The sequence below is a fragment of the Apodemus sylvaticus genome, chromosome 3 (genome assembly GCF_947179515.1).
Source record: "Apodemus sylvaticus chromosome 3, mApoSyl1.1, whole genome shotgun sequence".
Classification (NCBI taxonomy): Eukaryota; Metazoa; Chordata; class Mammalia; order Rodentia; family Muridae; genus Apodemus; species Apodemus sylvaticus.
This window is the reverse complement of record NC_067474.1, coordinates 151,165,259-151,190,616: the sequence shown is the minus strand read 5'-3', so window position 1 is coordinate 151,190,616 and position 25,358 is coordinate 151,165,259. Positions and strand designations below refer to the sequence as shown.

Below are 25,358 nucleotides of genomic sequence, written 5' to 3'. Positions count from 1 at the left end.
TGGATGCCGTCTGTGCATGTGTCTAGGTCCTTATCTGTGTACGTGTGCAACTCCAAGGCTAGGCTGGCTCTACGTGACATATTGCATTTCTGTAGCATAGAAGTGCGGGTGGGTAGGAAGGGGTGGGTTGGGATGCCTAGGGGTATTTACTTTTGATCTCCTTCATGTGTTCATGAGCAAGTCTGAACGCACTATAGATATATGTACTTGCTCTGTCTGTCTGTCTGTCTGTCTGTCTGTTTGAATGTGACCTGGACCCCAGGCTAGGTATAGGTAGGCCAAGGATGCACACACATGCAGACTTTATAGTCCCTGAGTCCTGCAGAGGGTAGCTTAGTATCTTTTCAAATGTGGCTCCCCAAGGAGAGGAAAATACCACCCCTGCCCAGCCCTGGGGACACAGTAAGACTGATTCTTTCCAAAGGCATTGCCCAGTAATGAGCTGGCAAAACCAATAGAGAAAATGCTCTCAGCCAGGCGGTGGTGGCACATGCCTTTAATCCCAGCACTCAGAAGACAGACAGACAGATCTGTGAGTTTGAAGCCAGCCTGGCCTACAGAGTGAGTTCCAGGACAGTAAGGGCTACACAGAGAAACCCTGTCTTGAAAAACTAAAGAAGAAGAAAAGGAGGGGGAGGAGGAGAGAGAGAGAAGGAGGAAAAAGAGGAGAAGGAAGAGGAGGAGGAAGAGGAGGAGGAAGAGGAGGAGGAGGAAGAGGAAGAGAAGGAGGAGAGGAGGGGGAAGAGGAAGAGAAGGAGGAGAGGAGGAAGAAGAAGAGGAGGAGGAAGGAGGAGGGAGGAGGAGGAGGAGGAGGAGGAGGAGGAGGAGGAGGAGGAAGAAGAAGAAGAAGAAGAAGAAGAAGAAGAAGAAGAAGAAGAAGAAGAAGAAGAAGAAGAAGAAGAAACAGTAGCAACACCAGCAGCAGCAGCTGTTTACTCTATGTTATAGGTGGGACTTGCCCTTAGGTACAGGGGCAATGCCCCTCAAACTGGTTCCAGTGTCATTATAAATATGTACCAGTATAGGGTATTGAGGAAAACTGCAGAGTATCCCAGGCAGGTTCCCTCAGCCTACCAATAGCCTGCTGAGCTGTGATAGCAGTTCACAGAATGGGTCCTAATTTGGAGGAGGGGTGGACTGCGGGGATATGGCAGTCTGAGGCTCACTGTCTGTGCTGTGTTAGCACGATTGGAAAGTGGTAGCCAACTGGGTAGAGGCCAGGAGGCTGAAAGATGGTGGCTCATTGGTAACAGAAGAGCCCACCTTGGTCTGTTCGAGGCTCAAGGCTCCGAGGATATACTACATTAGCCTTCCCTCCAGATGGAAGGACCAAGGCTCAGGCAGGACAAACAACAGTCCCACGGCCAGGAGAGAGCCTCACTCTGAAGTCTAGCTGTTCAAGCAAGCGACTGACATCAAGTCGCTGTTTCCTGAGGGCTCCTGTGGCCTTGGCTGGCGCTGCTGCCCTCCAGGGAAGGCAGGAGAGGGTCTCAGGAGGCCCTTGTGCTACTGATAGCATCCCTGCTTGGGATCTCCATGGAGATCAACGTCCTACACATAGAAAACATTCCTTAGACCTTCATCCTCCTGGCCAAGGAAAGCTGTCAATCCTTATTCTCGGCCAGAGCTCTGGAGGAGGTGCCTGGCCGACCCTTCCTGGCTGTGCAACCCTAGGGAAGAGCCCTTAGCCTCTCTGAACATTTGGATCCTGGTTGGGAGCATGCCCTCCTGCCTGAGGTTGAGGAAAGGGCCAGGTGGCAAGGTGGCTGTGGGTGGGTTTTAGGCCTGCCTTAGCAAGAGTTCATTCCCCTGCACTGGAAAGTCCACAAGCCACACACTGGCCAGAAAGCATCAGCCAGCCCTGGCCCCACAGCCTCCAGCCTGCAGCCCTTTGGCCAAAGAACAGCATCTCTGCAGAGGCTTACATTTGAGTGACCATGGCCACAGTCCAGAGTGATTAACTGGGGGTAGAGCAGCCCTACAGGCAAGACACTAAGTACCAGGTGGTACCAACAGAACGAACCTTCTGAAACACCAGCCCCCTCCCCACCCCCCAACCCCCACCCCGGGCTGCTGACATTCTGCAGAGGCTGTTGAGTAATTCATCTCATGGCCTGGGCATGGCTTCTGGGGACAGAGTGTGTGTCCTTTATGTTTGGTACTAAGTAGGTACCTGGCAAACCTTGGCTGTTGATAGCAACAGAAAGGTTTTTCACTACAGGACTTGGAGTCAGAACCGGCCTGGGTTACTGGGCTATTGAATCCTGGAGCGTGTGGTCTGGCACGCAGGGGCTATTATCACAGCTGGACTATAGTTCAGACAGCTGTGGCCGTGATGATACTGGAGAAGAGGCCAAGGAACCATCTACCTTAAAAGTTTATCTCTAAGCCCCATGCCTAGCACTTGAACAGACCCTGGTTCAACCTCTGAGACAACACAAGTCCCCCAACAGACAAGAGTGACGTCCTTTTGAGGATTAAGCCCCAACGCATTGACCTAGACATTTTCCATCTTTCCAATAGTTATGTTTACCCATCTCCTGGCCCTGGCATGGTGGGGGACAGCTTACCTTAGGGTAGGGTGAAACAGGGTGGGAGGGAACTGAGTCCACTAGTAACAGGTTTAGTGCCTGAGGGAAACTCTGCTTCTGCCCATCACTCCTCCTGGAAGAGAAAGAGAGTCTGAGGTCAGGGAGAGCCCCAGGTTAGGAGACGAGATCGGGGGACAGAAGAGCCCTTTGAGAGTTGAGAGAGCCATCAGGTAGGAAGGGCTATGAGCTCTGGAAGAGGAAGGGTGGTGGGGCGGGGAGGACTTCTTGAGCAGGCTTCTCCTCCCAGAGGTCAGAGTTATGGACCCCCAAGTTCTCTACCAATTCTCCAACCCATTCTGAAGATGAGAAACTGAGGTAGAGACAGCCAGCGTTGCTATAGAAGCGGGAGCTATGAGGGCCCCCGTTTCTCCGGGTCCCTCCCAGGGTCTTCAGTGAGCAGCAGCTTCAGGGCTGCTATTATTGATGCTAGGGAGTGTCACACGGTGGGCACACCTCGACCTTGCAGGCATATGCTGTCTCACTTCAACTTTAGGACATGGATGGGAATGTACACAGAGGTCACCCAGCCAGCCCACAACAGGCCTTTCTGTCCACGTTTCATCAGACTGTAAGCCTGGACGATGTGACACCTGTAGACAGGGGACAGGTGTAAGAAGGGTGAAGTCAGTGCCTGTCTCCCATACAATCCTGCTGAGTCCATCTCCCATGTCAAGAGGAAGACATGCCAATTGGTTCCTGGATCTAAAACACTTATGGCCTGGTGAAGCAGGCCTGGCTTCTGTAGCTGCCGGAGGCCTACCTGACATGGCTGCACTCCTGCCTGCCCCAGTTTCACCAAGGCAGGCTGGTCCAGAGAGTGAGTCACCTTCCAAAGGAGCTTCAGTGGCCTGTGGCAGGCTTGAGTCAGGCAGAGCAAGGCAGACACACCCAGGAGAGGGAGGACCATATGATCCCAGCCCCAAAAGAGACCCTGGCAAGTGCTAAGGCCCTTTGCCTCTGCCTGGGTCATAGGAAGCAGCCTCAGCCCTGCTTAGCACAGGGGACCCCCCTAGCCTCCAGAGCTGTCAACTTTTTACAAGGTTTGTGCTCTGACACTACTTGACTCAAACAGCAAATAGCCTTTTAAACCCATAGCATCAGTGTGGGCGTGGTTTCAGATACCTACTGGCTGGTGTACCTTGAGTCCAGGACGCAGCAGCCCCTCTGGGCCTCGGTCTCTAAAACATTTCATCACTAGGTAGTCATAGGTATTCCTGCAATGAACTCACTCCCAAGTAGGACCCCATAGAATATTTGCTGACTGATGGCCTTACTGGACATGGGCAGTAGGAAGCTACTGAAGGCTGGTGAGCGAGGGAATGTGCTAAACATAATTTCGACACAAAGTATACTAACAGTAGGGAGGGGGAGGGGAGACACGGGTAGATGATTAGACAAAGGCCTGGGGAAGTGTTCCGGTAGATTCTGTGACCCACTCTGCCCCTTACTGTGCTGGGATCTGGGGTTACTTATTCTCACTGTGTGTGTGTGTGTGTGTGTGAGAGAGAGAGAGAGAGAGAGAGAGAGAGAGAGAGAGAGAGAGAGAGAGAGAGATGTCATGTGTCTTCCTCAGTTGACCTCCATCTTCCTTTTTGAGACAGGAGCTCTCACTGAATCGGGCACTCACTGATCTGCCTATCATGGTTGGCCAGTGAGACCAGGCATCCCCCTGTCTCTGTCTCCTCAGAACTGGGGTTAAAGACATGTGCCATTGTGCCAGCTTTTCCCCTCGGGGATCTGAACTCGGGTCCTCACGCTTGCCCTGCAAGCGCTTTAGCTACTGAGCCAGCTCCCAGGCCTCCTGCCAACCCCCTAGTTTACAAACAAAGGAACTAAGTCCCCAGCAAGTAGGGACCAGGACTCCAAGGCTCACCGCCTTGACCAAGCACAACTGGTGCCCGTGGAGTGTTATAGAGGATGTACTTAGTGGCCAGGAAGTACTGATAAAGACGGGCAAAGCTGGGGACCCTCAGTGACTGTCCTGGGGTCCCCTGGCTGCACGGGATGGTGGTTTCCACAGTCAGGCACGGTAAGTGGTACCTTCGGTCTACCCATTTGTTGGCCACAGACTCAGACTTTGACCACTGAGGTCAGCTGGGCAGCCACTCCTAATAGAGCAGCTGCTCCTCCCCTGCAGCCTATATCCATCTCTCCCAGAGCTGCTGAAGCTGGACCAGGACCTTTCACAGCTCTGGGAAGATGCCCCAGCTCTGCCCTCCTCCATAGGCCCCGTCTCCATCCTCACCTCCCTGCCCCAGGCTCACTTTTCTCTCTTGGCCAGAGTCCTGTCCCTCCCCCAGCAAGGCAATTCCTCTAATAAGCCACAGCTGTGTCCTAAGGGCTAGGGAAGCCATGGGTGGGACTAGGGCAGGGGACATCCTGTCCTCAGCCCCGAGGGATGGAAGGACAATCTTAACCAAAGCCTTATACTCTAACAGGGTAGCATTCTCAAACTGCCCACTTCAGTTCCCCCATGTAGGAACTGAAGCTCAGAAAGGGCGCCCACCAAGTTTATAATGTCCAAAGTCAAAATCTAGACTCTGTAACACTAGGTCAATCCAAGGGCCCCAGCCTGACAGAGCCTTCCCAGCCTGAGGGCTGAGTGTTGCTCATCACAGGCTGTGGACAGCTGAAGAGACGTCAGGTTCAAGTAGCAGAGCCGACCACAAGAAGTGTATGAAGATAAGAGGACAACTCAACCCGCAGGAATCGGTTCTCTCCCACCACTGCAGTTCCGGGGATCAAACTCGGGTCCGCAGGCTTGGTGGCAAGCTACTTTACCCGTGGAGCCATCTCACTCACCAGCTGGGGTCTTTATTTGTTTATTTATTTATTTATTTTAGAGATGACAGTAAAACACTACACACTACAAAATTGATTACTTGCTGGTCCAAGGTCATCCTCAATGAGGCCAAGGCCATAGAACTCCCGAGGATCAGGGTGAAGGTGTTATCTCTTTCACCACACATGACAGAGCCTCTTAACGGACAGTAGCTGCTCACTTAATACCCATTTTAACAGCAAAGAACAGACTTGGCCTCTCCTCGTCGTTGTCCTCCTCCTCCTCCTCCTCCTCCCCCTCCCACTCGCCCTCCTCCTCAGACATTCCTGCTTCAACCTTCATTCCCTGCAGCCACCAGCCTCTATGCACCTCCCCACCATCCTCACGAGGTTGATCTTCCGGGTCCCTCCTGTCTCATCTACCCCACCCTTGTCTCCATTATTCTGTTTACATGGGGGGAGGCAGGTCCCCTAAACTTGTCCCCTTCCCACATTTCCAAAACCCTTCCTGACCCATAGTCCTAACTCAGTTAAAGAGTCTCCCATTCTTCCAGCACCAGCGGCCAGGGGAAGGGGCTCTATACTGCCAGATGCCCCCCTTTTGGCTCCTACAGTTCACATGGGAGGTCTCTTCCCATTAGTACAGTGGCTTAAAAATAAAATGATGTGCATGTGCGCAAGCGTGTGTGTGTGTGTGTGTGTGTGTGTGTGTGTGTGTGTGTGCAGCGTATGCATAGGACAACATGCAGGAATCAGGTTTTCTCCTTCACCATGTGGGTCCCAGGAATCAAACTCAGGTAGTAAGGCTTGGTGGCAAGTGCCTTTACCTGCTGAGCCATCTTGATGCCTGTCCCCCCAACACACACACACACACACACACACACACACACAATGACTTTTTGAGGTGTGTCTCTATCAACCTTTGATGCAGATGAATAAAATGGAAGCCTGGAGACACCCTCCAACAATCCAATATCACACAGCAGGGAAAGGACGAGGCTGGGGTCCAATTCCACTCCATATATCCCAGCTGTCCACCAGGACAGGACAGACAGGTCCTGTCAACTAGCTTTCTGCCCACCGCGCCTTTTCTACCCTGGCCCTGGGCTCCCACACACAGTGCCATAACCTTCCTGTCTCTAGTCTTGTCTTGTACACGCCGCTACATTCTCAAACACATGAATAGGCTGCAGCCACAGAAGAGGCGACTTGCTCAGTGTCACAGGGAAAGGCAACCTGAAGTCTGGGCCAGGCAGACTCTAGAGTGACCTTCAGCTCCTGCCTGGTCGCCAGCCATTTGGCCCAGTTTCCTCGCCTCTTGGTGGCGTGAGTCTTTCCCTGAGAAAGAGTGAGGCAGGGGTCTGGGGGACAGGGCCTGGGTCCCGAGCGGGACCGATGGACACTGCCGCAGACAGCTCCCAGTTTCTTGGCAGCTGCTGTGAGTCTCCCTTATCGCTGCATCGAGCTACAATAATAATCGCACATGGGGAGTGGGGGCGGGCGCTGTGCTTTTCAAAGGCTTCTTTTCTTTACCCTTTGGTTTATCGTCTCTCTAGGACTCTCACCGGAACTGAGCAACCGAGCCGCCGATAAGGCTCAGGGCTGAGGCTCCTTATGACCAGAAAGGCAAACTGAGGCTTGGGGAAGTTGAGGCGTCACTTGGAGGTGGCCCAGCATTCGACAGCATACTGGGGAGATGACAGCTCAGACTCCCCCACAGCGCACCCCTCAGGGCTCTGGACACCTCTGGAGGGTAGGAAGACCCCCCCCAGAGGTCTTGCCCTGCCGAACAGTGGGGGTTCAAGACAGGTCTGAACTCTTCTGGAAGCCCCACCAGGCTGAGGATGAGTGCCAGGCTCACTCCCTAGGGGACATTCCCCTGTAACCCAACAGGAGAATGGTGGCAGAACTCCATCTTGAATCTACAAATTGAGAGCCGAGGGACTGTCTGCAAGGGCTGCCCAGAAGCCTGGAGCACGCGATGATGCCAGGCACCAGAAGGAATCCCGGCTGAGCCGGGTGTTCCAAACATGGAGGCGTCTGGACCCTGCCGACACTCCCTCCCACCCCTCACTTCGCATGCCCTTCTCCTGTTCTTGCCCTGAGGACACCCACCTGCCACTCACGGATGACCGGATACAGTAGTCAGGAGAACCGGCCAGCTAATGAAGGCTTGGGGAAGAAGTACTAGCAAAAGACAGAGGGACAGAGGCCTAAATGGCTCCTGTCAGCCTGTGCCCGCCAGCGGGGACTGGGGGAAGGGTTGTCAGCCAAGTGCTTCTGCCCTCCTGGTAAGTGGGAAAGGGGGCGCTTTCCCAGAGAGAAACAGGTTTGAGGGACCATGCCCTCCAGGGCTCCAGTCTCCAAGCAGGGACCTGGGGCTTTGAGTCTAAGAGGACTCTATTATAACACGGGAGCCAAATGGCTGCCCGAGAGCTTCCCCCACCCAGGGGGCACAGAGGCCCATTGTTTCCAAAGCTCAGCCATCTGGCACAGCCTTCCTTCATGCCCCATGGCCTGCCTGCCCATCCCTGCCTGTGCCCAGGTGCCAGGAAATGTGGCTAGGCATAGCCAGGTGAACAGGTTTCAAAGCAAGGTGCATGTGTGTGTGTGTGTGTGTGTGTGTCAGGTAGGGGGCTTCTGTCCAGGCGGAGGCAGGAGCCGAGGCAGCCAGACACAGGAATGAGCTATACACTTCTGCCTTCGCTCCTTAGGTACCTCATGGCAACTGGAAGGGAGCACGAGGCTGGGGGTGGGGGTGGGGGTGGGGGGATGGGGGGGTCCACGAGCCTCTGTTGGCTGCAATGTCATTTAATCCTTATAAGGGCACTCCAACACCCATTTTTGAAATGAGCCCAGAGTCTCCCCAAAAAGTCTTAAGATGGGATTGGGGCCACAGCTGGCAGAGCCCCCCTAGAACATGCAGGTGAGAGGCCTTGCACTCCACACCAGGGTCACCAGTGGACCAGAAGGTGGCACACAGTGCTGGCGGAGAGCCCAGATACCCGGATCCCGGAGCCGGGCCAGGCAGTGGCCTCCTGAGCAAACATCAAGTTGGCGAGCCAGAGAGGAGGTCACAGCCCGGGGTGCTGGTCTGCCCAGCTCAGGTGGCCCGAGCTCTGAGCTCTACCATGGCTACCCCAACTCTCCCAGCTCCCCTGGTTCCGAGGCATGGACCCAGGCCTCATGCCTCACGGTTTAGGAAGGAGAAATCACACCACGCATGTGCATGGGGACCTTTCCTGCTGGGGACATGTGCTAATGCAGCCCAGCACCTTCCAATTGACAACACCACCAGCCCTCCCCAAGGACGGCTGTATCAGCTACCCAGCAATCCGCTGGCAGGTAACACAATCCGCATTCTACCTGGAAGAAAACCGCAGCCCCAACAGATAAACAGGGACTTGCCCACGGTGACACCCGAAGCTCACGCCTTGTATTTCTAGTCCTTGCCCACACCTCCATAGGACAGAGTACCAAATGCCAGCTCTCTCAGATGGGCCTGCCACCCCCACCCCAGACACAAAGCCAGGACGGCTCCAGTGCCCTTTCCAGCACCCACAGGCCAGAGTTCCACAGCTGCCTACAGTCTCCATGTCACCCCGCCCACCCTTGACCTATTGTCCAAGCCTGCCCCTGCAGCCCAGGGGGTCCCCCTTCCCCAAGCTCCCGACATTCCTGTGCTCACTCACTTCGGCAGGGCCCACGCACGCACGCACACCTCTCCCCCATACCCTTCATTCCCGTGGTGGGTCATTTATCCACAGCACGTGGCTTGCCGCCTGCTCTGAGCCAGACAATGGTGCTAAATGTTGGCAGGGGGCTAAGGTGGGAGAACCACCCCCAACCCCAGAAGATCCACAGAGACACCCAGATTCTCTAGCTGTGCCCACAACTCTCTGATTTGACCATCGAAATGGTCGACGCCATGACCGAGGCCTTATTTGATCCACCCCTCCCCCCCTGCACCAGTCCTGCTAAAGATCAGATATATCACCTCGAGGGCTCCAAGCTGGGATGGAACCTCCAGGACAAGGTCGAGCCGTCTCCTGACTGAAGATGACCAGGGCAAGAAGTTCTGGTTCTGTCTCTACATCAGTGGCTATGTAGTGATCTCTGTAGAGATCTACCACCTCTCTGAACTGCTGTCTTGACATTGGACATTGGATTTCAGGCTAGAGAGAACTTCAATTCTGAAGTTCAGCTGTGAGATCTAACAGGTAAATGGAGAGACAAGAAGGTGGTCTCCCAAAGCTTGTCCGGAACCAAACCCTGAAAAGAAACCTTTCCCTGAGGTGAGGCCTTAAACCCCTCAGTGGTTGTTCTCTCTGTTCCAGGCCTCAGTTTTTCTGTCTGCCAAATGGGATCATAAACACCTACTTGGCAGGGTCGTTACATGAGATAAATTAGGTGCCATGTGTATACCCTGACTAACCTAGACCTGAGTATACAATAGGTACTTATAGGTTATGGGCTTCTGCCTGCAGAGACAGCATGGGTCATAGTGTAGGCTCTGAAAACAAGCCACCTGCATTTTAATCCTAAGTCTGACAACTGCTCTGCAATGTGGGAAAATTACCTAACTTCTATGAGCCTTGGTTTCCGCATCTATAAAATCAAGATAAAGAGGGGCTAGAGGGATGGTCCAGTGGTTAGAGCACTGGCTGCTCTTGCAGAAGACCCGGGTCCAGTTCCCAGCACCCAAATGCTGCTCACAACCATCTTTTTCAAATTCTGTTTCCAGGAGATCTGATGTCCTCTTTTAGCCTCTGGGGGCACTGTACATTCAATGGTGCACATACATATATGCATACATACATACATACATGCATACATACATACATACAGACAGACAGACAGGCAAATACTCATTCACATAATTTTTTTTTTAAAAAAAGTTTTTTTGTCTTGGAATTTGCTCTGTAGACCAGAATGGCCTTGAACTCACAGAGATCTGCCTGCTTCTACCTTCCAAGATCTGAGATTAAAGATGTGTACCACTACTGCCTGGCAGAAAATAAATATGACTTTAAAAAAAAATACCCAACAGAATCAGGAAGAGCAAGCTGGAGATGCAGCTCAGTGACACTACTTGCCTATCATTTGTGAGGCCATGGGTTCCATCCCCAGTGTGTGTGCAAATACACACACACACACACACACACACAGAGAGAGAGAGAGAGAGAGAGAGAGAGAGAATCTGGAGGAAGACTGCCAGAAGTGTTAGTCTGTGAACATTCGTGAACTTGCACTTAGGAAGCGTGTGGTAAAAGAAACCTGGAGCCTCCCATTCCTCTGCCTGTCTTCCTTCTTTGCTGACAACAGGCCGGGCTCTCTTCCAGAAGGTAGATATGAGCCGAGCGAGAAGCAGCCAGCTGTGTGGGGGAGTGGTCCCCTGGACGGTAGGGCAGGGCAGCCCTGGACCGCAGCTGGAGACCAGGAGCAGAGACAGGGGCCCAGCAAGGCTTTTAAGGTGTCTTTCTCCCCCATTCCATCTCCATAGCAGCCCCCAGGCTGGGATAAATCCCCGTGATGACACGTGCTTTGGTCTGGAGACTCCATTTCTACTCTCTCCTCTATAGAGGATGCACAGAGATCTGGGAAGTCAATGCAGCAGGGTTTGCGGGAGGGAAAGTCCGGAAGGTCCCCCTTGGCAGCCACTGAAGGAGGCCAGAGGGCAACAGAACATTCAAGATGGCCGAGCTCACCCACAGCAGTGCTCAAAGTGAAACAACCACCCGGTCTGGTGGCCCAGGCCTCTACCCAGCGTTCTAAAGGCTGAGACCGGATGGAATGTTCCAGGCTAGCCTGGGCAACTTAGGGAGACTTCCCAAATAAATGTAAATGGATGGATGGAGTACTTGTCTAGAGCGTTTGTGGCTCTGGGTTTGGTTCTCACCACCATAATCAAGTGAATACTGGAAAACATCACAGGCTGTGAAGCACTAGGCACAGGGATAAAGCAGGCCTCTAGTTCAGGTGGCTGAGGGAACATTAAGTAGACCAAGCAAGCTGGCTCTGTCATAGCGGTGAGCACCTTGAAATTCCAGCACTCGGGAGGCCTAGGCCGAACTCTGTGAGTTCTAGGACAGACTGGTTTACATAGTGAGTTCCAAGACGACGTAGACTCTGTCTCAGTAAGAGAGAGAGAGAGGGAGAGAGAGAGAGAGAGAGAGAGAGAGAGAGAGAGAGAGAGAGAGAGAGAGAGATGGAAAGAAAGAAAGGAAGGAAGGTAAGCTGCAATAAAAATATATCATTTTCATAAAATGTCAAAACTACATGCAAATGTCCCCACAGCTTGTGTCTAAGAAGCAGGATGGGGTTCTGCCTTTTTCTGTGACACATTTTTCTACTCTCAGTTCTAATGAGAGCCGTGTGTGCTGTCCCATGAACCTCCAGGTTGGCACGTGCTAGACAGCCTCTCTACCACTGCGTGATAGCCTCAGTCCTTCCTTTCTGAGGAAAAAGTCAGGCATAGGGACACATGGCCCATAATCCCAGCACTTGAGAGGCGGAGGCAGGAGGATGGAAACTTCAAGCTCACTGTCTACTACATGATGGATTCAGGGCCAGCCTGGGCTAGATGAGACTGAGTCTCAAAAAAAGAAACTAAGTAAAAAGGCTGACAGCCTGTGTAGGCCCACCTCTTTGGGGAGGCTGAGGAAGCCACTAACAGGCTGGGTGGCTGGGTAGCAAAGAGACCCTTGCCTTTCATATTGATTGACACAATGTCTCACACTGTAGCCTGGCTAGCCTGAAACTCTCTATGTAAACCAGGCTGGCCTGGAACTCACAAGGCTCTGCCTGCTTCTTTCTCCCGAGCGCTGGGATTAAAGATGCTTGATACCTCTCCAAAGCACCCTTCCTTTCTTAATACAAAACAAGACAAAACAAAAATCACTGTTTCCCCGGGGGCGCACAAGCGGCCACAGCATGGCGCATGTTTGGACGTCAGAGGACAACTTGTGGGATTTGGTTCTTCTCTCCTTCCGCAGTGTGGGCTCTAGGGACCAACCTTAAGCTATCAGGCTTAGGAGCACCTTTACCAGCTGAGTGGCCCCTCGGCCCCCTACTCCGTATTTTAAGAAAAAGAGGAGCTGTGGTGACCTCGGTCTTTTGTGTCACCCCTTGCCTGCTGCAGCCTCCAAGCTACTGCCTGGGTTCCGTGCAGGCTGACCAGTCACTCGGCACCACTGTGAACCTCTGGAGATAGACAAGGCCCAAGGCCATGACTTTTGATCCTCACACAGGTGCAATAGCAGGTCCCATGTATGGACTGCCAGTGTAACAACACGCCAACTGTGATGGTCAGTGGATTCAAGGATCAGATCAGCTTCTGTATGTCCTGAAACTCTGGGATAAGATCGACTGGCAAAAGGCTTAGTAGATTAGCATTTCTCAGTGGCTTGGCAAGACCCCGGGCTTAGACTGTTTAGACAGAATAGAGGCATCCCAGCCACAGAAGACAAATGTGGGTTTGGAATTGCAGGTATAGATGTAGAAGAGCTCACAGGTTCACAAGGAACTGCAGATTATTACACTGTGGATAAAAAGGATGTAAAGGAAATATTCCACTAATAATCGGATAAAAGAAAAAAAAAAAAAAGGCCAAGGGAGACTTAGCACTTATTCAGACTGTTAGGACCTGGATCCTTGGCCTTCTCCCTTCGCCTAGAAAGGGGCACGTAGACCAAGGGTGATCAGAGGCCAGAGTCACGTGGGAAGAGCCAGGCCCTTACCTCCCTGGCACTCCATGCATTTTCCCTGAGAGTTGAGGAAGGATACTGATGTCACAGCAATGTCCAGGAAGCCAACTCTGCCTGTCTCATTTGTAAATGCAAACACGGGCTCTGTGCCGAGTTGGTCACCAGCTGCAGGTTCGTCCGATACACCTCACTCCCATCCTAGAAACCTCCTGGTCACCTGGCAGGTGGGTACTGGCTGGCCCAGCCCCCTCTCTGAGCTCTGAATAACGTTGTGTCAATCAACTTGTTTGTGGAAGACTTTGGCCTTGAAGGTCACCTGTCCCAGTCTCAGGGAGAATGGCAGGCCAGTCACACCTGCACCTGCTGGAGTCAGAGGATAGTGGGGCTGGGAACAGAATTGGAGGTCTGGGGGCTCCCAGTTCAGTTCCTGGCTGTGTAAAGATGTGTGTGTGTGTGTGTGTGTGTGTGTGTGTGTGTGGCTTGTTCCTCTGAGCCTCAGTTTCTCCAGTGTGCAAGGGTGGTAGCAACCCCACCCTGCAGGTTCATGGGAAAATTCTCAGGCAGTCAGCTACCTCGTATGCAGGGGCAGGGCTCCTGGAGCCAGGCTGTTTACAGTGGGTGTGTCTGTCCCCTTCTGAGGGGCGTGCAGTACAGGGTGGGAAGTGGCTGGGTGTGCGCGACAGGAAGTGGAGGTGGAGGAGAACGCTCTTGTGTCTGGGGCATGCGTGGGCTTGGGAGCCAGTGTGCTCACATGGGATTGTGCCACCCACCTGCCTAATGGCTTCATTCTGCGTGAGGAGGAAGATACACTGGCTCACGTGGCTCCCATCTCCCCTCAGAATGGTCCTCCCTCCCCAGCCCTGGGACTCTAACAACTCCAGGTCTTTGCAGGAAGCCTATGCCAGCCCTCACCATAGCACCTCAGGCTCTGCCCTTCTTCCGCCTCTCCTGAAGCCCCCACAAACCAAGAGAGGTGTCCCACTTAACAACCTGCCTCAAGGGCCTGGACTAGGCCCATAGAACCCTGTTACCTGAAGTTGCTCAGTGTACACACAGTGTGACCCAGTGGACGCCCAGCTTGTTGGGTTACCGTCTGCTCCTCTGTGAGGGGTGTTCATGCAGCTGTCTGCTAGACCAGCCTGTGAAGGGGAACTTAGAGCTCTCTGGGTACACGGGCACCCATGTAAGGCTTCAAGGGACCGCTGGCCTCATGGGCATCTGGCTGGGGAAGGCAGAGGACTGTCACCAAGCTGGCTGAGGTTAGAGAGACAGGGATGCCGGGCGTGGTGACGCACGCCTGTAATCCCAGCACTTGGGAGGCAGAAGCAAGCGGATCTCTGAGTTCGAGGCCAGCCTGGTCTACAGAGTGAGTTCCAGGACAGCCAGGGCTATACAGAGAAACCCTGTCTCGAAAAAACAAAAGAAGAAAAGAGAGAGAGAGGGGGGGGGAGAGGGAGAGGGAGAGGGAGAGGGAGAGGGGGAGAGGGAGAGGGAGAGAGAGAGAGAGAGAGCCATAAAAACTTGTTTCTGACTCCTAAAGCAGAACATCTGCTGCCTGGATCACCCTTCCCACAGCAGATGTTTGCATCAGTCTGGGAACACCACAATGTCGTTCAGAGGCAGGCACCTTGATATGCCTGTTTTAGACCATGCTGCTCATTTGAGATCACCTCAGTGGCACATTAGCTTCTCTTATGTTTGTTCTTCCCACTGAAGGGAAGCTGTGTGCAGCTTCATCTGTCCAGATCCCTGCAGCTTCGGGGGAATAACTGGCCCAGGACATGAACCTGGGAAGTATTTGCTAAATGAATTAATGGCTAATGAAAAGCCTTATTGGGGGCGGGGGGGGGCTGGATTAATGGCTCAGCAGTTAAGAGCACTGACTGCTCTTCCAGAGGTCCTGAGTTCAATTCCCAGCAACCACATGGTAGCTCACAACCATCTGTAATGGGATCTGATGCCCTCTTCTGGTGTGTGTGAAGAGAGTGACAGTGTGCTCACATAACTAAATCTTTAAAAATAATAGGAAAAAAAAAAGAAAAAAGAAAAGAAAAGCCTTATAGGGTCAGGCATGGTGACACACACCTTTAATCTCAGTACTCAGGGGACAGAGGCAGGAGGATTGCAGTGAGTTTGAAGCCAGCCTGGTATTGATAGAGTTCCAGGACAGTCAGGACTAAATAGAGAGACCTAGTCTCAAAAGAACAACAATGATACCAACAAAAGAGGGGGGATGGATGGAGGGAGAGAGAGAGAGAAAGAGAGAGAGACTTACTTAAAGGACACCTATGGGTGACTTATATATTTATGGGCATAAACAGGTTCAGACAAGGCAAGCCTCTAGTCTAAACTTACATAGCAAATATCCAGGCCAGGTCAAACGAGCTAGCCCCTGCTAGAGCCCAGGTGCCCAAGACTGTATGGGGATGACCTTGGTTTTACGAAGAAGTGATTTATCCATGAGCCACTTGGGTCACCAGGCAGGCTTCCCTCCAGCCTGTCCTCCCCATGTCACTGGCCCTGAGGTGGGGAATCCCAGACATCCACTGCAAGAGGGAAGAAAGCAAGACTCTTGGGTGAGGGTGGTCAGCTGAGCCGGCCAGCCTGTGTGGGCTGCCAGCGTCAGGGCCCACAGGCAGTGTGCTGCTTCCAGTAGGAGCTGGGGAAAGTGTCATCGCCCGAGGGCAGAGGCTTCCAGGACATCAAGCAGACAGACAGCTGTGTACTCAATGACAGTGGAGGAGGAGCAGCTACCATGGTCAGGGTCGGGTGGCCTTAAGTTGATCCTTGGTACTTACAGCCTTGTGGAATCACCATCACAGTTTCTAGCCAACTCTTGCCAGGGTCACAAACTACCTTCTAGTTATATGAATGCGGGCATCTACCTGGGGTCTGGGCAAGAGGCTCAGCTAGCCTGGATGTACGTGTGTGTGTGTGTGTGTGTGTGTGTGTGTGTGTGTGTGTGTGTGTGTGTAGTGTCTTGAACCCACTTCTTCCCTGGGCCTAGTTCCTTGTTCCTCTGTTAAACTTTATCACACACACACTCTGTGTGTCTCTGTCTCTATGTCTCTTTCTCTGTCTCTCTCTCTCACACACACACACACACATACACAAACACACACTGCTAAAAACCTAACAAGTGGGGAAACTGAGGCCCACAGAGCTTCCTAGCTTTCTAAATCCAGACTGTGGTGGCATTCACAAGATGCCTCCAGAGTCAAGAATCTAGAGCTCAGCCCACACTGAGCAGGATACTGCTCTCCAAAATCCAGAACAATTCAGCTTCCAAGGGGAGTTTGAGTTAAGTCCCAGTTTGAGGGCTCAGAGACTGCAGAGTCCCCCGACAGGAGATCAGACATATGGCCTGGTGGGTAACTCTGGGCTCTCTGCGGCCAAACATGGCCGAGGTTCTGTGCCCAGCTGTTCTTCTCTGCCAAGATCTCCTAGAACATTCTCTTGCATGGGGCTCACTCCCTACCAGATACAAGCCACAGTCTCTGTCTCCCCACCCGTCCGTCGCGCACATGCGCAGTGCCATGCAGCCCACTTCCACACCGGGTCATTGTAGTGAAATGGTCAGTGTTAATTGCCAGCTTGATAGAATCTACAGTCACCTGACTGAAGAGTCTCTGCGCATGCCTGTGGATTGTTTTGATTGGATGGGAAGAGCCAGTTACTGCGGATGGCAGCTCGCTGGCTGGCATCCTGGGCCCTCTGAGTACAGGAAGCAAGCAGCAGGTATTCCCGCCTCTTTCCTGGTCGTGGATGGGATGTGACCAGCTGCTTCAAGTTCCCGCTGCCGCGATTTCCCAGCCATGACAGTCTGTACTTTTAATCTGGCCTCTCTGGACTGAGTAACTTCAAGAGTCTTGGTCTTTTTCCTGTCTCTACCGCCTGCCACCCTGTCCCCTGGTTTGCACAGGCGTTGGTCCTCTGGGGGTGCCCCACATTAATACCCGAATTTGTCTACTTTGGACAATAATCTTGCATAAGATCCTGCACCCTGGGCTGGAGAGATGGCTCAGTGGTTAAGAGCACCGACTGCTCTTCCAGAGGTCCTGCGTTCAAATCCCAGCACCTACATGATGGCTCACAACCACCTGTAATGGGATCTGATGCATTCTTCTGGTGTGTCTAAAGACAGCAACAGTGTACTCATATATGTAAAATAAATAAATCTAAAAAAAAAAAAAGATCCTGCACCCGAAGATACAAAGAGAGCCTCCTCCTCCTAAGTCACCCACTCACCCCAAGTGCCCCGGCACGTGACACTTGGTCTCTGTGGACTAATGAATCTTTCCTTTCAGTGCAAATACTCAGAGAGGCAGGAAACACCCGTGAAGAGCCAGCCTCCGAGCAGTAATTTCTAATGGTAACACTGAAAGGATCCTGGCCCGTGGAAGGCTGGGAGGCAAAGCAGGTTGAGAAATGCTACAAAGTAACTGAGTAGAAGCCAGAGTAGGCGTTTGAACCTGGGTCTGTCTAACTCTGGAGTTCAGGGCTTTCCTGATGTGGGGGGGGAGGGGCAGTCTGAGCATCAGCAGGATGTAGGGTCAAGTAAGATTAACCAGGAACCTGAACAGGGTGCGGCTGCTTGCATGGGACTTACAGCAATTATCTGCCTAGACCAAACTGCAAAACCACAACAGTCCGGGATCAAAATCCACCTAGGACCTAACTCTGCTCTCCTGAAGCTACCGAGGAGCTTCCTGGCAGAAGCCATCTCTCTTAGGCGCCTTCCAGGGGTCGCCCTTTTGCACAGCATGATGGGAAGGGTCAAGGACAGTGGCTTCAGCTAAGGCAGTAGTAACAGCTGGACAGTGGGAGGGGAGCTGGACGCAAGCCTGCGAGGAGGAGCAGCCTCCGAGAGCTCCCTTCTCTTACTGAAGGGCTGTGGGTGGAGGAGGGTGAGACCCCAGAACACACACAGGCTCGGGCAGCTCAGAAATGAAGACCCTTTGCAACCCATCTAAACTGCTTAGCAGAGCAAGGGACCATTTCAAGGGCGGGGAGCCGCCTGTCACTGGGAACACGCAAGAGGATGTGACAGGCGGGCTGTGAGATGGCTCAGCGGTAAGAGTACTCGCTGTCCGGCATGCAACCTGAGTCCCCTCCCGGCCGACCCCCAGGACGCATCTGATGGAAGGAAAGAACTGCTTCCTAAAAGTTGTCCACTAACCTCCTCAAGCACACTGTGGCGCTTCAGACCCCCTCCCAACTACTAACTCACTCACTCACTCACTCACTAAGTCACTAACTAACTAAAATATATAACCATAATACAAATTTTAAAAAGAAATGGTGGGGCTGGAGAGATGGCTCAGTGGTTAAGAGCACTGACTGTTCTTCCAAAGGTCCTGAGTTCAAATCCCAGCAACCACATGGTGGCTCACAACCATCTGTAATGAGATCTGATGCTCTCTTCTGGGGTGTCTGAAGACAGCTACAGTGTACTTAAATATAATAAATAATAAATAAATAAATAAACCTTTTAAAAAAAGAAAGGGTAACAGGTCAGCGGAGGCACAGGGGCTCAAGAGGCCCTGAAGTCACTGAAAGCAGAGATGTGTTTTTCTCACAAGGCCCCAAAAGCTTCTAGCACTCGAAGGGGTCACGCACCAATGAAGCGGCTCCTTGGCAAGTGGGAGGCTACAAGAGCTACTTCTAAGGCTCCTCTACTGCCAGAGACTCCAGGAGGCCTGTAGCCTTTAAGATTCCTCAAAGCCAGGCAGCTGAGACTCGGTGCAACTGTAGGGTAGTGGCTGACCTAGTGACTCCCCATCTTACCTGTAGAACCCACTGGGTCCCGGCTCCTCCCTACCTCAGACCCACCTGTGCCCTCAGCCCCTCAGGCCTCGGGCCACCCAGCTCCTCACTGTCCACTGGACATGCTGAGTTCATTCCTGCCTTAGGACGTGCCGCTCCTAGGTACCCCAAGTCTTCTCCTGTCTGCCTCCTCCCCCTTTCTCAAGTTCGCGTCTAAACACTAGATCTTCTAAAATCCTTTTAGAACGTTCGCTCCCTGCCTCAGCTTCCTCCTGGCCCAGGAACAATACACGGCTTGTGGCATGGCTGGGACAAAGCAGCTCATCAACCTGGGAGAAGGAAGGGCAGCGGAACACAGCCCAGAGTGGCTAACCGCCACTTGGAAGCCTGCTTGAGACTTCAGTGCGAGGCACAGACAGATACCTGCCAGTTGACAATCCCCTTTTCCTGTCCATTTCTCAAAGGCCCCGAGAAGTCCTGCCAGGCACAGCCGAATAGAGATGGCTCAGGTTACCTCGTGTTTCACCTGGAACCCTGCCCACACACAGTAGGTGCTTAGTGGTCACTGCAAAACTCCTCAAACACAGTAGGTGTTTAATGGTTGCTGCTGATTCTCAGTTCTCAGAAACCTGTGGGTGCACAATAGTTGCTTGAGGCCCAAGTGGATATATGGTAAATAATCACAGCTCCACTTCACTCTGGACAGCCAGGAGTGAGAGAGTGTGAGTGTGTGTGTGTGTGTGTGTGTGTGTGTATGTGTGTGTGTGTGTACCTCAGGCTCTATCAGCTACCTCCATTCATTTACATCTAGGTCTAGGACCTTAGGTCCCTCTCAGAATGGCCGCTGGGATGTATTCTTGCCCCTGTGTCCAGTAGGATTCCTCACTCTTGTTTAGCTGAGAGAGACAACACTCACCGCCTCGGCCAGCTCAACCTTGGTGTTTGGCCCACAAGGTCCCTGCCCAGAGCTGGGAGCAGGTGTGGGTTCAGGAGGCAGCTGCTGGCTCCCGGCCTGGGCTCTGCCAGCTGCCCGCCAGGGGCCTACCCACCAGATGCATAATAGATGAGGTGGCCCAGCGGGCTGTGCCTGCTTGGCATTTCAGAACTGCTAATGAGGCCTGTGCCAAGCCCCAAGACCTCTGACTTTATGATGGCTGAGAGGAGTCACGGAGAATCACAGAGGACAGGGACCACCACCGAAGCCCACCTCACACCTGCTGCATCTGGAAGGTCGGGCTCACAGGCCCCGTTCACCAACCGCTGCCTGCCTGCTCTGCGCCAGCCACGTGCCCCGACTCTCTGCTTCCTCTCCTATCAAGTGGGAATGGAAATCTACTCTAGAATAAAATAACCCGAGTCATGCACCTGGCACATGGCCTGGCCACACTGTGAGGGGACACATCTTGGTGGCAGGTGAGTCCTCCCTGTGGGACACTCAGCACTGACTCCCATTAGGGCCACTTCCCTCTCTCTGCTCTCCCACAGCAAGACACCCATTTCTTTCTTTTGGGGGGATTGGTTTTTTGGGGTTTTTTCAGGACAGGGTTTCTCTGTGTAGCCCTGGCTGTCCAGGAGCTCACTCTGTAGACCAGGCTGGCCTCGAACTCAGAAATCCACCTGCCTCTGCCCACCAAGTGCTGGGATTAAAGGCGTGCGCCACTACCACCCAGCAAGACACCCATTTCTGTAGTTTCCATGCTCAACCATGGTTCCTTCTCCAGCAAGAGAAGGAGTCCAATTTAAATCCACCCCACCAGCTACAAGACCTTTACCCTCCTCTGGATAAACTGTGGCCTATGAAATGCAGGTCTACTCTCAGGCCTGACCAAGGCCATGGCAGAAGAGTGACCAGCACCCTGTTGGCTGGGCTCTGTGCCTTTGTCTCCAAGGCCCCTACCTTTCAGGGCCAATCAACTGCTTCTCTCCCAGTTTTCCTAGAAGCCCCTGCCTTGTGCAAGCCCACCAGCTGCCCCCCAGACCTCTTGTCCTCCTGCCTCTGTCTGGATATACCTTAAGTGCCCAGCACCCTATGCCAGGATAGCTGGGTCCTCAGGGCTGCAGGGACTGAGTCACACCTCCATCCAAGATCTCCACCCAGCACTTGGCTGGGTGCAGTAGTTCTGTGGGGGATGGAGCCCTGCTGGTCTGGGACCCACAGGTCTATGATGTGACGCCCCAAAGGCTCTGAGACAGAGGAGTGCAGTCTGCCTCATACTTCAGGGTCACATGGACACATCCAATGTCGCCTTGTAGAACATCCCACCTTGACAAACGTGTTGAGCTTCGACTACGGCTTTGAGAAGGGACTGACCTGCCCAAGGTCCCCCAACTAGAACATGTCAGAGGCGGATTCCTCCCACACCTGTCAGCTTTCACATCCTTGCTCTTTCTGCTAACTAGGGAACGAACAATCAGTAACGTGTGTGAGATAAACAGGCAGGCGTGATGTGGGATCAGGAAAGAGCTCCCTCCCCCGCCACCCAGCAGCTAAGGAAGGTGTCTGGAGGAAGCCTGCTGCTACGGTGGGGAGACTCATGTGCAAAGCATCATGGTGGGTCTCCATCAAGTGTCCCTGTTGACCAGAGATGCCGGCCATGTGAGAAATAAAGTCCTGCTAGAGAGAAAGGCAGACGCAGGCCACGGGTGTCAGGAGATACCGTGGGAAGGCTGCCATTCAGAGTATAGGCTCAGACGGGTCTGGCTGTAGGAATGGGGTGGGGTGGGGCACACCCGGATTAGCACCTTGGACAGCTGCTCAAGCAAAGGCAAGGCAGGGCAAGGAATTATGGGTAACAGGTGCATCCTGAGAACTCAAGGACCTTACATCCCAGAGGTCAAAGCCACACAGCTGGTCAGGACCCTGTCTCTAGCTCTCGGTTCGGAGAGCTTGCCTAAGTCAGCCTTGTATACCTGACCCCACTGGAACCTCCCTGGGGCTTGGAGATCCCTGCTCAGAGCTGGAGGAGGTTATAGGCCTGGAGGCAGACGCTGGGTTCCCATTAGGTTCCCATGTGGGCTCTACATCAAAGTTCAATTCTCTATGGCCTTGGGCAAGTCACTTGTCGACTCTGTGTCTCATCCTTACATAATTAGAGATAACAGTCCTAACATCAGAGCTGTGGTCAGGATGACTTGAGTCAGTACATACCAAACACCTTACAGTCACCAAGGACCTGACAAGTGGCAGTTACTGCTGTTTGAAGCTTTGCGAAGGAGCCACCCTCCTCACCTCTGTTCGCATCTCCTCACGCCACCCCTGCTTTGGGCAGAGCACACCAATGTGACTCAGCATCAAGAGCAAAGCTCAGAAAGGGAGAGTCACTGGCCCGCAAGGTGCACAGCGTGCAACAAAGGGAACTGTGGAAGTGGTCCTGGGGCTCAGCCTGGACACCCGAGGACCCCCTGCCCCGATTCCCTGGGCCCTGAGCATTCCAGCAGCTGGAGCACCGTGGGGTGTACGGACCCCAGGAAGGAACCAGCAGGGGCAGGAACCTAGAATCGGGGCTGGAGCCACTGGGGAGCTCCCGCTGGCAGTGAGGCAACTGCAGGAACAGCAGGCAGGGCCATGGGACCTTAGTGCCAGGGAAGCTGGGAGGTGCCCACCTGTGGGGCATCAGGTGCCCGGTGCTGTGTGAATCTCGAAGTGAGGCTGCACCTCCACCCACTGCCTGGCGCCTCTTGGTGTTGGGGAAGCTGCTGATGCCACCTACTCCAAAGGGAGGGCAGCCTCAGAGACAGGGAACGGCTTCGGGGCTGGGTATGAATGGCACTAGAAGATTTGGGGGTGAGCAAGAAGGCAGGGCTACCTCCCACCCAGTGGGGAGGCACACCAGGGCATGGACTGGAGAATGGGAAAGGCCTCTCATACATCAGCCTGGGTCTGCACACCTGAGTCTTCCAACCTCACACCACTAAATAGGCATCTATACACCCATATCCCAGATGAGATAGCTGAGGTTCGAAGCTAAGATCTGACTCCAAGGCTGAGTTCCAGTAAGAACTGTGGGGAGAATATGTGGGTTCTAGGTGAAAGATGTCCCATGCTCTTCCCTGAGGGGCTGTAGGTCTGATTTGCCATTATAGAGGGTGGGAATGGGCTGGGGGGGGTGCCCCCCAGGGAACAGCCAAGGGAACCCAGATGCTCCCGAGGGTCCCCGGTACTCACCACACACTCTGTCGAGGGGAGAAGGATCTGTCCACCCTGAAACACAGTAAGTGGACAGCCCATGAGGGACCATCCATCATGGCCTTGCGGGACACACCAGACCCATTCTGATCTATCCTGCCCCCTGGTGGCCGGAGGAGGCACTGCACTGCTGTTAAAAGTGCAGGATGTCCTCATAATCTGACCAGACCCTGGGGTAAGTTTGGACCTTTGGGAAGGTGGGCTGAGGCTATGCAAGTAAGGAGCAGAAGCAGGGAATATGAGTGTTGGCATTGTGGAATCAGAAGTGGTTCTGAGCCGAGCGGAGAGGGACAGTGGTGTGGGGTCAGAGTAAGGCTGTAGAGGTGCGGACAGGCGGGGAGGTGTGCTCCATGCTTATGGCTTATGGCAGAATTCCATGTCTTCTCCAAGCCTCACAACCTTGTCCCAGCTCATTCTCACCCAGCAGCCAATCACCTGGGGACATGGGCACTCCTCCCCTCACCCCAGCACACACCCCTGCACTTCCCAGTTCATGGGCACCCCTCAGACTACATTCCCCGTGCCCTGTGGGCCTGGCCTGGAGAAAGGTGGGTGGGCGGGGCCCTGCCCACCTTATTACCCCATGTTCTCTGAGAGGGCACCTTGATGTGGGGGAGCATTGGGGCTCCGCCCTCCTTCCTAGTGGGGGACCACAGGACTGGGCACTGTTGGGAAAACAAACAACCCTTGCCTTTAGCCTGGGGCAAGCAGAGAGGCAGGAAAAACTGGGCCACAATGGTTGAAGGGTGGGGGACGTGAGGGGGTTGGGGCTGGGGGTGGCTGTGCTACGGTGCATGGAGGGTCCTGCTGGGGGGAGGGAGTAAGAAGGGAAAGCCCAGATTCACACCCAAGGTTACAAAGCAGACCCTGCCCTCACCTTCTGAGCTGCCTGGATAGCATGACCAGCAAGTCCCACACCCCCTAAGCTCCTACCTTCACTTGACAGCTAAGGCCTTACCCCCAAAATGTGCCTCTCTAGCTTTTCTGTCTGCCCACCCTGGCCCTCGATGTGGAGTCTTCCCTAAGGTTGAGCAGCCAGGAAGAAACCACCCCCGCTACACACAGCTCGTGGGACACTGCCTGTGTACCCCACAGCCCCACACCAAGCCCTAACTGTGTCCTTCTTCTGATGGTTAGGAGGGGAGAGTAGTGAAGGTCACACAGCCCCTTGGCTGGCCCAGGAAAGGCCATTGGACCCAGTCTGTGCAGCCCATCTCCCTGTAGTTTGCCAAATCTCTGCTGCTGGCAAGAATCCCACACCACCTCGGCATCCTTCAGGGGTGGGTGCTTAGGGTCCAGGAGGTGGGTGCCCCTAAGATGGGCCGTCTATATCACTCAGCCCCCAGCCTCTGCCTCCAGGTCAGGTCAGAAGCATATAGGGTGGTCAAAGTGGGAGGGACCAACTTCCAAAGCCTCGGTAGAGGGGGTATAGCCTTCTGAGACTCTCTACTCCCCCACACACACCTAGACCTGCACCCACACAGTTGGGGACACACACACACAGACACACACAAGAGACATCCTTTAGTCTCACACGCATGTTTAAGACACTGCGATCCACACTTACTCTCACCCCCACACGCGCACGTGAACACCCAACAGAGCACGCGGGAGCTCACGAGCCCGGCCCACGACTTGTGTGCCTGCCTCGCAGCCTCCGCACCCCTCCCCACCGCGGAGGCCACCGCACCCAAGCAAGACCCCGGGTGCGCGCAAGCACTCGCATGGGGGGGGGCGCACCTACCCTCCATAGGCACCGAAGGTGAAGCTGCGCTTCCGGCTGCTCATGGTATCGTCGCCGCTGCCAGTCGCCAGCCCAGCTCGGGGTCACCTTGGCAACGCCTCCCCAGCCCAGACCGTGTGCGCCCCGGGCCGCCCGCCAGCCAGCTGAGGTCCGGGCACAGAAAGGGACGCTTGTTCGCTTGTTCGCTCCGGGCCGCGGGGCTTTCCGAGAGCGCCACCCCCACGCCGCTGCCTGGCCCTGTCCACAGAGCCACCTCCAGTCCTCCCAGGGAGAGGTGCCAAGGGTGTCCCACAGGGAAAGTTGGATCAGCCTGGCCTCCAGCTGAGTTAATGCTAAGACTGTGCACAGCCCATCAGCTCCAGGGCTGATGGCCCTGGAGCCCGGGGCCAACAATGTTCTACAGGTCAGCCGGAGAATGAGGGCCCCTCACAACTCTCCATTACCCTCCCGTGAAGCGCAGCAAAGAGAGGAGAGGTTTGGAAGTACAACTAGCCCAGGACCCACCATGAATCCACTTTGAGAGACAAGCAGGGTTGAATTATAACTCCAGGCGCAGTAGATCTCCCCTCTACTCTGACACTCCT

The 25,358-nt window shown here is 53.9% G+C and overlaps 1 protein-coding gene across 1 annotated transcript in view; it reads right to left on the bottom strand.

The window, feature by feature from the left end:
* Nucleotides 1–24,860, bottom strand: part of Rap1gap (RAP1 GTPase activating protein) — a 47,469-nt gene extending 22,609 nt beyond the window's left edge. The window contains exons 1-3 of the mRNA XM_052177815.1: nt 24,775–24,860; nt 23,010–23,045; nt 2,571–2,664 (exon numbers count right to left, since the gene is read on the bottom strand). Coding sequence (XP_052033775.1) covers nt 2,571–2,664; nt 23,010–23,045; nt 24,775–24,818 — 174 coding nt within the window. The 5' untranslated portion in view covers nt 24,819–24,860. The remainder of the gene's footprint in view (nt 1–2,570; nt 2,665–23,009; nt 23,046–24,774) is intronic.
* Between the last annotated feature and the right edge of the window lie 498 nt (nt 24,861–25,358).